This window comes from Delphinapterus leucas, chromosome 2 (assembly GCF_059928025.1).
Source record: "Delphinapterus leucas isolate spDelLeu-1000000601 "Yukka" chromosome 2, BTC_Dleu_Yukka2, whole genome shotgun sequence".
NCBI classification, from domain to species: domain Eukaryota; kingdom Metazoa; phylum Chordata; class Mammalia; order Artiodactyla; family Monodontidae; genus Delphinapterus; species Delphinapterus leucas.
This window is the reverse complement of record NC_143130.1, coordinates 95,907,163-95,919,313: the sequence shown is the minus strand read 5'-3', so window position 1 is coordinate 95,919,313 and position 12,151 is coordinate 95,907,163. Positions and strand designations below refer to the sequence as shown.

General features: G+C 37.5%; 1 protein-coding gene across 14 annotated transcripts in view; it reads right to left on the bottom strand.

Moving 5' to 3' along the window:
• The window catches only part of ZNF106 (zinc finger protein 106), a 62,020-nt gene extending 51,005 nt beyond the window's left edge, over positions 1 to 11,015 (bottom strand). For 5 of the 14 annotated variants that reach the window (XM_089904747.1, XM_022587355.3, XM_089904791.1 and 2 more), the window contains exons 1-2: positions 10,892 to 10,980; positions 4,069 to 4,172 (exon numbers count right to left, since the gene is read on the bottom strand). In XM_089904747.1, the coding sequence (XP_089760873.1) occupies positions 4,069 to 4,087 (19 nt within the window). In that variant the 5' untranslated portion in view covers positions 4,088 to 4,172; positions 10,892 to 10,980. The other 9 variants (XM_089904763.1, XM_089904777.1, XM_089904768.1 and 6 more) reach the window with 9 other exon arrangements.
• Positions 11,016 to 12,151: the final 1,136 nt, after the last annotated feature.

Below are 12,151 nucleotides of genomic sequence, written 5' to 3'. Positions count from 1 at the left end.
CTGTCCTATTTACTAGGTCTAAATTCTGGCTGGCTCTTGTTTCCCAAGGCAAGTGATTGGTGGTTTCCTGCATCCATCCACTATCTCTGATGGAGCATAAGTTCATAAGCATTTTACTCACTAGCATTCCTACTTTTTATATTATCTGCCCTAACATAACACTCACCAGTATCATATACGTATGTGTATACACACATGCGCGCGCACGCGCGCACACACACACACACACACACACACACACACACACACACACCACTCTTTATTCTTTATTAGTAAGCACAGGGCTAAAACGAAGACAGGAAGTTAAGGCTGTGACTCAGGAAAAGGGATCAAAAGTCAAGCATCCAACAGATGAAGCTGTTCATATTGCCCATCACCAGGCAAGGAAATGGACAGGGCAGACCACAATCTGATTCCTTACCTCAGAATCAGAACTATGGTCAGGTTCCAATACTTTACTCACTTCTGGAACTTGGAAGCATTATGTCCTAGAGGGAAAAATAACTGAGAAAGAAACTGGGATAATGCCAACTCTAACAAGGTAATAAAAATACTAGCAAAAGTTGTCATCATATAACAGAGTAAGTCATAAGCCCAAAGATAGCTTATACAAACACTGTTTTAAAAGTTTAACTGGGTAGCTTGTTGCATTTATTTAACAGTTGAAAAAGTTGGCATTCCTGTATTCAACATATCATTTATATATATTTCCAAGCAACCCCAAAGATCCACATAGTAATGTAAAATTCTATGACATGAATTACAATCAATGCAAGCTGAGTGAGCCTTACTAACTGCTCACTATTCTTCTCAAAAAGCTTTGCTGTTCTCCGTGCATCTTATTGCTAACAGTACATTCAATAATCTTCATCCACTTTATACAAGTATGACTATAATAACAATCATTTTCACTATTTCTTCTTTTTATAGAATCTTTTAAGTTCATGGGTGACCATACCACAGTATTACAGTAAAGCATTTATTTTAGCAGTTTTAATTTATGTTAACAGCTTTCTAAATGCCTTTGTCCTGTATTAAAAAATCATTAAGCCTCTGAAAAGGTCACCATATATTTTATTAGATTTTAAGAAGGAATTTATGTGCTACTAAAGTAGTGGTATTTGCAAATTTTGGAATTTGCAAAAATCTCATATCCTTGTAAATGTCAAAAGTCAAAAGCTCACATGCATACTGTACATGTGGCAATGATGTATCCCAAATCCCAGCAATACAGTAAAAAATATGCTTAGACAAAATTAGCTGTTGTTCAAAAGTACGGTATTCCAAGAGCTTGAAAAACTTCCCAGGGCTCAAACTCACCTTGAAATTATCAGCCTAAAAAGTATACCTATATAATATCCTCCTAAGTGGTCTCAGCACCCCCCTCTCAAACTACTCTCAGGTAATCCTGTACCTTCCTAATTCCTTATACAACAGCAGAAGTAATCTCTTTAAAATGCAAACCTGATCATAATATTCCCTTGATTTTTCTCCCTATATTGTATTTTGCAAAATTTCAAACACAGAAATATTTAAAGAATTTTATAGTGAATATCCCACACCCAGTTTACCATATACGCATATACCCACCACCTTGATTCTATGGTTACCATTTTACTCTACAGTACTTGCTTTATCAGATACCTATCCATCTATCTTTGGTCACTTAGTCATGATGTATTATGATTTTTTAATATTTTGCCTAGAATTTTTTGGGTCTATGTTCATAAGACACACTGTTCTGTAATTTTCTTTTTTTTTAATAATTTGTTATTTTTATTTGGCTGCGTTGGGTCTTCATTGCTACGTGTGGGCTTTCTCTAATTGCAGCGAGCGGGGGCTACTCTTTGTTGCGGTGCACGGGCTTCTTCTCATTGTGGTGGCTTCTCTTGTTGCAGAGCTCCAGCTCTAAGCATACGGGCTTCAGTAGTTGTGGCTCGCGGGCTCTAGAGCACAGTCTCAGTAATTGTGGTGCACGGGCTTAGCTGCTCTGAGTCATGTGGGATCTTCCCGGACCAGGGCTCAAACCTGTGTCCCCTGCACTGGCAGGTGGATTCTTAACCACTGAGCCACCAGGGTAGTCCCTGTAATTTTCTTTTCAATCTGTAATACCTTTATCAGGTTTTGGCCTCGTGAAATGAGTGCTTCCCTTTTGTCTATTTTCTGAAAGTTTATGTAAGACTGATGTTATTTCTTCTTTAAATACTTGATAAAATTCATCAGTGAAACCCTTTTTTTTCATTAATTCTATTTCTTTAATATAGGCTTATTCAGATTTTAACACATTGACATTTTTAGTACATTGACATTTAAGAAACTGTCCATTTATAGTGTCAAATTTGTTGGCATAAAGTTGTTTATAATATCCCCTTATTATCCTACAGGATCTGTAGTGATCCCTTTCATTTCTGATACTACTAATCTGTGTTATCTCTGTTTTTCATTATCAGTCTATCAAGTGGTTCATCAATATTGTTGATTTTTTTCAATGAACCAACCCTGGCTTTGTAATTTTGTCTATTGGTTGTCTTTTTCTATTTCACTGATTTCTTCTATTGTCTTTATTATCTCTTCTCTTCTATCTACTTTGGGTTTACCTTGCTCTTCATCTACTAGCTTAAGGTAGAACTTTATTTAGCTCATTCATTATCTTTAAACCTTACTTTTCTAAAGGTGTTTAAGTTATAAGTTTCCCTCTAAGAACTGCATTTTAGCGCTTTTAAATAAACTATAATAGTTTTAAATTTACAGAAAAGTTGCAAAAAACAGGAGAGTATCCATATAGTCCACCCCTTTTCCTGTATTATTTACATCTCATATTAGTATAATTTGTCACAATAAATCAATATTGATATATTATTATTAATTTAAGTCCATGCTTTGTTTCCTCTTTTTTCACCTAGTATTCTTTTTCTCTTCCAGAATTTCAACAAGGATCCCACATACATTTAATCATCATGTCTCCTTAGGTTCTTCTTGGCTATAACAGTTATCCCACAGATTTAGATGTTGTATTTTCATCATCCAGTTCAAAATATTTACTGATTTCTCTTACAATTTCTTCCTTGACTCATCGATTTACCAGTTTCACTGAATTTCCAAATATTTGCAGGGTTCTGTTTGACATCTTGATTTCTACTTTAATCCCATTATGGTCAAAGAAAATATTCTGTAGTATTTCAACCCTTTTAAATTTATTAAGACTTGATTTACAGACAAGCATCTGGCCTATACATACCTCTGGGGAACAAAATGTATTCTGTAGTTGTTGGGTGGAAATCATCATCTATACTGATTTTTTTGCCTGTTTAGATGTCTATCAATTGTTGAGAAAATTGTTAAAATCACTGTGATTGTTGTCTCTTTCTTCCTTTAATTGTATCCATTTTTGTTTCATGTATTTTGAAGCTCTGATATTAGGCACATACATATTTATGACTGTCTTCCTGATGAACTGACCCTCTTATTATTATGAAAGGACTGCCTTAATTCTGGCAATATACTTTATCTTGAAATCTACTTTATCTAATATGAATATAGCCACTCCAGCCTTCTTATGCTGTTTGAAAGGTATATCTTTTGGCATTTACTTTTAGTCAATCTGTCTTTATGCACTGAATCAATGTTTATTCCACTAAAGTAAATGAAATTGCTGATATGGGTGGATTATGTCTACCATTTTATTATTTTTAATCTCCTATTTTTTTGTTTGGCTGTACCTCTGTTTCTGTCTTCTTTTGCATTATTCACTTCAATTTTTCTGCTAGATTTTTAGCAATACTTCTTTGCATCATTTTTTTTCCACAGTGGTTGCTCTAGGATAGAGAATATACATCCTTATCATTTTCACACTGTACTCAGTAACATGCCACTTCACGTAATCTGTAGAAACCTGGCAACAATACAGGTTCATTTACCCCCACTTCCCATTCCATGATCTATGGTATATGTTTTATATCTACAATACATGATGAACTCCACAAGATGATGCTTTTTTTTAAAAATAATCATAGACAGTATTAGGAAATTAAAAGAAAAAAACCAGTTTCTATTTATCCAGATATTTACCATTTCTGATGCTCTTCATTCCCTTAACAAAGATTCAGGTTTCCATCTGGTTTCATTTCCCTTCAGCCTGAAGAACTTCCTTTAGCATTTCTTGTAATGCAGATCTGCTGGAAACAAGTTATCTTGGTTTTATGTGACAATATTTTTATTTTGCTTTCATTCTTGAAGGCTATTCTACTGAATCTGGAATTCTGGGTTCTCAGATTTTTCTTTCAGCATTTTAAATATTCTCTAGTCACTCTGGCCTCCGTGATTACTCCCCTGTATATAACACGTTGGGGTTTTTTGGCCACTTTCTAGATTTTTCCTTTTATTTTTGGCTTTTAGCAGTCTGACTATGAAAAATCCAGTCACGGTTTTCTTCATTTATAAACTAGAGGTTTTCTTGTCTTTACTTTTCTTGGTTTTGCTGAACTTATTGAATATGTCAATATATGCCTTTCACTAAATTTGGGAAATTTTCAGCCATTATATTTTCAAGTATTTTTTTTCTTCCCCACTTTTTCTCCTCCTATTCTGGGATTCCAATTATGTGTGATGGATTTTTTGATATTGTTCTCAGGCCCTTTTTTCCTCCTACTCTTTTTCTGTTCCTCTCACTGAATTTCTATTGACCTTCAATTTCATGGATTCTTTCCTCAGTCATCTCCATTCTGCTGCTTAGCCCACCTAGTTTAATTTATTTCCAAAATTATATTTTTCAGTCCTAGAATCTCTATTTGGTCTTTTCTTAATCTCATACTCATTCTTTATGAGCACAATTCCTTTGCATCATTTTCCTTTCCTTCACTAATAAATAGTTATAAAAGTTTTAAATCTTTTCCTGCTAATCCCAACGTTTGGGTACTTTACGGTCCATCTCTGTAGATTGTCTTTTAACTTGAGAATAGGTTACATTTTCCTGATTCTCTGTACATGAGTAATTTTGGAATATATCCTGACTATTGTAAATATTTAATTGTTAAATTAAATAACAAACATAACTGTTATTTGTGGAGACTCTGGATTCCTTTATATTCCTTTGAAGAGTGTTGATTTTAATTTTTATTTATTTTTGTTCTAGTAAGTATCTAAATTGGTTGACTCAAACTGAAAACTCTGTTCCTCAGGTAGATGAGGTCTTGATTCAGTTCTTTTATCTTGAGCTGGGCTTCCTGGAGTCTGCTCCACGCACACATAGTTCTCAACAGTGTGCCAAGATTTGGGAAGAGTTTATTCACAGAATTTGATGTTTCTATTTTCCAGGATTCTCCTCTTACTTTCCAACACCTGTGACTGTCTTGAGCCTTATTTTTGGTTCTTTAGATCACAAAGACTAGCAGTTTACTATCAGAATTTTAACCATCCTACTTGGCACAAATTGAGGCCATGAAAATGAGAAATCACGTAGTTCTGTTCCCCAAGTGTCAATTACCTTCCAGAATCTGTTTGCTTTTGGTAACTCTACAGTGATCTTAGTTGCTTTATGTACTTCTGTCCAGATTTAACAGTTGTTATCTGCAGGAGGAGCTTAGTCATGACCAGAACTGGATTCCCATGCTTGCACTTTTAAGAGCCCTCACTGTGTTTGAATAACTCCAGGCAATGGTCAAGCAGGTGGGGCTTATCAAAGAAGACATACTCCTCAATCCTGTGATGGAGTAAGAGGCCCTAGGCTTAGTGATGAAGTCTGCTGGGGTTTGAGTGACTCTTGAATGGCAGTTGTCTTTCATGAGGTGGCTCAGCATTCCAGTCTACTTCAATTTCACCTCCATCTAAACATGAAATTTATGAGTCCCTCAACCGTACAAAGAAAATGCCTTTCTTACACACACTTATGTTTTCATGCCTCAGTCCCTCACTTTTAAAGGCCCTTCAATGACATCCAATTATTTAAGACATATACCAAAATATATAACAAGTCTTATAAGGCCCACTGATACGATCCTTGCTTATGTGTACTACACATGTTTTAGCTACTTTCCCCCTTGATCTCTGTGCACCAGACAAAATGGTATTTTCAGTTTTTCCCACCTAACATGCTCCTCCCACAGGGCTTTTTCTTATGCTGGTCCCTCTCTTTACAATGCTCTTACTCCTTTCCATCTAGTTAACTACTCATCCTTCAAATCTCAGTCCAAACGTCAGTTGCCTGAGGAAGCACTCCCTGATCTCCCAGACTAGGTATTTCCTCACTATATGCTACTCCCCTAAAATCCAGTACCTTCTTTATACCACTTATCACAACTATGACTATTTCTGAGGCAGACAGTAGAGCAGCAGTTCTCAACCATATCAGACCCAATACTCTTTTTTCTAAAACATTATGGGAACTTTCATTCATACATAAATATGAGGGATTATTATAAGAATCCCCAGTGTGCTCCTCAGTCACCTTTCCCAATTGTCACCATACAATTTTTTTCTTTAAAGATTTTTTATACCTTCTTTTTATTGTAAATATTTTATAACACCTCCTTATCCTTCCTGAAATGAAATTCAGAGCTACTGTAACTTACCCATGTAAATTTTAAAATAATGTGCTAGCTATAATAAAAAAGAAAATTTATCATAAAACAATATGTATTTCAACATATAAATGCTTTGGCATGATATTAAATAAGACTACAAGTGTGACAATTACAAATATAGACAGATATAGGTATTTTATTGTTGATAAAAATACCATGAATAACATTGCTGTCTGTGATATGACCTTCCAAAATAGTGACCAACTCTTGATAAACTTTCTGAAACAAAGAAACCAGTCTCTTGATTTACATGATAACCATGCTCTACGCAAAATAATAATAATACTGTGTGTTTATATGTAAAATGAATTTGATTCTAGGCTCAGATAATCATAAACACATTTTTCACCTACGTGAAAAACCCTCTGGGACATTTTAAAGTGACACAAGGTGTGGAATAACTTTTTACTATACATGGATGTCCCTTACACTGCAGGATGTCTAACACCCCTGATCTCCATCCACTAAACTCAGTGTCACCCTCCCAATTATTCTGAAACCAAAAACACCCCTGCAAATTTCCAAACCTCCCTGAGGGATGATCCCCAAACCATCACTGAAAACCACTGCATTAGGGTAAAGGAAGAAAGCAAGATCTATATAGCCAGACTGCTTGGGTTTGAAACCTGGCTCTATCACTTACTAGCTGTGTGATCCTGAGCAAGTAAGTTAATTTTTCTATACTTCAGTTTCCACTTATAGAATAAAAACAATACCAGTACCAATGTTAGAGGGCTGTTATGAGGAATAAATTAGAAAGTCCATAGTATTTTGCACAAAGCAGGTACTAAATCTTTGCTATATTTAATTAGTATAATTATTTGCTTAATAACTGCCTCTCCCAATAGAGTGTAAGCTCCATGACAGCAAGCCGGAATGCCTGTCTTGTTCACCATTTTATTCCCATTACGTGGCACACCATCTGGTATAGAATAGGTATGCGATATCTGTTGAATGAATGAAATCAGCAAAGATGTCTGTAACAGAAACATAATAAAAACTGCAGTATAACCTTCAACAGTAGTATTATTTTAGGTTATACTACTAAATACTTCTACATATGAATGTCAGAATTTACCCTGATGACATATACCCATGTATAGAATATCTCCAGTGGGATACTCAAGAAACTAGTAACAGTCATTGCCTCTGGGAAAAAGAACTGAGGACATGGGGGTCAGGGATTTACTTTTCACTATAAATCCTTTTGTACTCTCCAAAAATTTAAGCAAAATACACATATACAGTTGACCCTCGAACAACATGGGGGTTAGGAGCTCTGACCCTCCTCACAGTCAAAAATCCATGTATAATTTGTAGTCAGCCCTCGCTATATACAAATTCAACCAACCACAGATGATGCAATACTGTAGTATTTAATTTTTTTTTAAATCACCATATAAGTGGACCCATGCAGATCAAACCCATGCTGTCCAAGGGTCAACTGTATAATTGTTTTTAAAATTAAAAAAAAATTTTTTTTAACTCATAATATGTTTTTAAACAAAGAAGACTTTAGGCCCAAGAACCAAGACTATATAATGGTTCCAGGTAGGGAACTTTTTTGGAACTCCAGAAATCATCAAGAAGTTTAACTTTCTGGCCTTCCCTGGTGGCGCAGTGGTTGGGAGTCTGCCTGCCGATGCGAGGGACGTGCGTTTGTGCCCCGGTCCGGGAGGATCCCACATGCCGCGGAGCGGCTGGGCCCATGAACCACGGCCACTGAGCCTGCACATCCGGAGCCTGTGCTCCGCAGCGGGAGAGGCCGCAACAGTGAGAGGCCCGCGTACCGCAAAAAAAAAAAAAATAATAATAAGTTTGACTTTCACATATTTTGAACCTTCAGAGTGGTTCATTACAGGCTATCACACCACAAAGATCAATTCCAGTTTACTGATACTCCAAAAAGTCTAATCTCATTAGATATTGATTACCCACCTAAAAAGATACAAAGGGACAAATAGCATAACTACCAGCAGTAATAACAATTTTATATTTACATACTAGTTTATAGTTTACAAAATATGGTGGAAAAAGCGTGACCTTGGAATTAAGCAAAAATAACTAATGTGTCTACCACCTTGAGTAAACTTTGGTCTCTCCAAACTTCAATTCCTCTTCTATGAGAACAATGCCACCTAGTTATCAGGGTTTCAGATTAGAGAAAAAAAAGAGAATTTCTTGCAGTGAGTTTTGTCTTTTTAAAGATAATTATTTGTATTTTGAATAGTTAACACAAGTTTCAGAATTATAAAGGTACAAAAGGGCTTACAGCTGGTTTCAAGGGGTGAAATGCAACTTTACAAGGAAAGACTCAGACTTACCACCTGAACCCACTAATCAATCTTAGCACCACTATCCTGGGGAAAACTAGACTACACAGCCTGATCTTTGATACAGTCACCAAAGTGTTTACCTGAACTAGTCAAGTATTACCTCTACCTTCAAGTCTGTAGTAACATGTTAAATGATAACACTAGGAATCAATCAGATAAATCCAAATAATTGTACAACATTCTATGAGTCATGATGAAAAAAGAAAAGGATAAGAAAAAAAGGTAACTTCCAGACTTAAAAAGACTTCAAGAGACCTAACAGTCAAACTCAATGCACAAACTTTGATTGGAAGATGGATCAACAATGGTAAAAAGAAAAAAAAGGAATAATTTGGGGAAATTTTAATAAGGATTGGGTATTAGATAATATAGAGAAATTATTGTTGTTCAGTGTGATTATTATATAGGGTTAGGCAAAAAAATGTGCTTTTATTAGAAACACACATTAAAGTATTTAGGGGTGAAATGTCAGGAATAAAAACAAATACAGCAGAATATTAACAGATTTTAAAATCTGAGTGATCGATTTACAGGGGATTCAAAGTAGTATTTTTCCTACTTTTCTGGATGTTTAGAAGTTTTCATTAAAGAAAAAAAAGGCTTATAGAGAAAATTATTCCTCTCCCACTGGCTGGTGACTCCCAGCCACCTCCAACTTATCACTGTTAACAGTTTCTTATGTATTCTTCCAGAGATATTCTATGCATGTATATACGTACAATAATCACCGCTCAGTTTTTCCTTTTTAAATATCTTCCTTTTAATCAAAGCAATTGGTTGTGAACTAACCTGATCTAGTATCTTTAATTAAGGCTCCTATCGTTTTCTAGACTCAATAGTTAACTCTAGAAACTATAACTGTAATATAGTTGCTTCTCAACAGAAGTGCTTACAATATCTAACTTCATGTAACAGGAAAAGGATGAGATTCGTCATCGTATGTGAATTTCACCACTTCATCACTTACCCTAGCTAGGTTATCTTGAGCAAATTACCATCAAACTCTCAGCGACCTCACCTGAAATGTGCTCCAAAAAAACCACCTTTCATTATAATATCTCATTAATTTTTTGTGACAGACCTGAGTGTATCTGGCACATGTGTAGTAGGTGTTAGATAAATCCTAGTTGAATCTAAATATTATCTTCCATTGTTTCACTCACTTGAGAACAGAGCTTAAAACAAATTTTAAGATTTTCTATGGGGCTTAGAAGAGTATTAGGCTCTTAGTAAGTGCTCAAAAGTTATTTTGGCTTGAATAACTTTGATATAAACCATTATGGTGGAAAAAGACTCATTTGCTAGGTAAGAGAACTTTCCTTAACTAGGATGGGTGTCCCAAACTGCTAAAAGCCATGGAAATCTCAAACTTCCCAACAAGATGGCTTAATCTGACTCTCAAAGATGATTAAATTGAGCAGGTTTAAGGGGAAGTGAGGTGCAAAGCATTTCCTCTCCATAAGTATACACTGAGATTCGGACTGAATATTAAATTGACCCATAGTAAGCGCTCCATAATTAGCAGCTCTTATTAAGACGAATCACACAGGAAGAGAAGACGTAAGGAGGAAAAAGAACGAAGGCTGTCGGTCACAAGAGGTGGAAAGGTGTCCGTGGCCTGAGACGTGTAGGCCATAAAGGGCACCTGGGTCTATGGGCTCCCTGCGGCCCCGGGGGGGGCGAAGGAGGTCAGCGACCTCTCCGAAAGGTCAAGCCTCTGGAGCCACGTTTCCCTCTGGAGCTGGGAGCAGAGCCGGAACGCCCCCGCGAGAACCTGTACCCCGAAGCCAGAAGCACCGCCTGCCCGTAAACCCGCGCCGATTCTGGGAGAGGGGACGACCCGCCGCGCCGGCGCCGCAGCCCGCAGGAGCAGAGACCTGCCGCGTCCTGAAGCCCAACATCCTCCCTAAAGTGGCAGACCACCGGGACCCTCGGGCTCCGATATGCCTCAGCACAACCCGGCCCTTGGATACTCACACTTACAGCCGAACCCTCTTACTCCATCAGGCCTCCGAGGCCCCAGCGACGGAGCCCACTGACGCCCCAGCCGCCCCCCTCAGCTTCGGGTCCGAGGGCCCGCTCCGGACCCGCTCCCCGCCTGGCACCGCCGCCGCCGCCAGAGCGCAGGCGCACAGCACCGCCGTCGCGCTCCCTTTTTTTTTCCTCTGCGCTCAGCCTTTCTCAATAACCTAGCTTTATTTGAACACACGAGAGTGAGCAACGGACACAGAGGAAAGAGGCTTTACTGGAAAAGAATGAAGACCAAAGGCCGGAAGAGTTCGTCCGCTGCACCGGACGGTGCTGTGACCAGCCTCCCTCGTTTCTTTTTCATTCTTTTTGCTCTTTCTGGGCCTCCCTCTTGCTCCTACTCTCTTCTTAAGTCTCGACCATTCCCTTTAGGTAGTGGCAACTGTTGTGGCTAAATTTCCAACCACGCCTTCCTTGTAAAACTTATTGAAACTTAATGGAAGGTGCAAGAGCTTTAGAACAGACAGACCTCAGGTCAAATCTTGACCTAGATACTAGTAATTTGTGATATTGGGAAAATTACAAGTTTTCTTGAACCTCACTTCCCTCAGAGTTAAAATTAGGGTGTTGCTGGGAGTGAATCTTATCTCTCAGGGCGTTGCTGGGAGTGAATGACAAAACATAGGTCAAATGCCTGTCCATGAATGGTGCCTAAATCCATCAACACCAATGATTATATTTCTTATTAGTACCTAATGTATTTATATTCATCATTAAAGTTAGCCCATAACCATTCCCTCAGGATCTTCTTTTAGTGACTAAAACTAGTCAGATAAACCAAATTACATTAAAGTTGATAATGATGTGAATTTCCTATATTATTGAAAACTTCTAATAATATCTATGTTTAACAAGACCTTCAATACCTCAAATCAAAGTAAGCAGCTCCCTCCATCTATGTGTAAATCCAGATTTGCTTCTAGAGGATTGAGGAACTTATTCCAATTCCGTATTTGTGACATCACAAGTCTTTGAAACACCAAGGGTTAGGGTTAGGGTTAGGGTTAAAGGCATGCAGTGTAAGAATTGCTTTACCCTGTAATCTCAGGGCCACAGTCCAAGAGAAAGCTTGTAGAAGACCAAGGTCAGCTGTTGGTGAGCATCAAGGTAGTCGTAGATCAGCTTTTTTCAACCTTGGCACTATTCACATTTTGGAAATAACACTTGTGCTGTCCTGTGCATTGCAGGATATGCAGCAGCAGCCTTGGA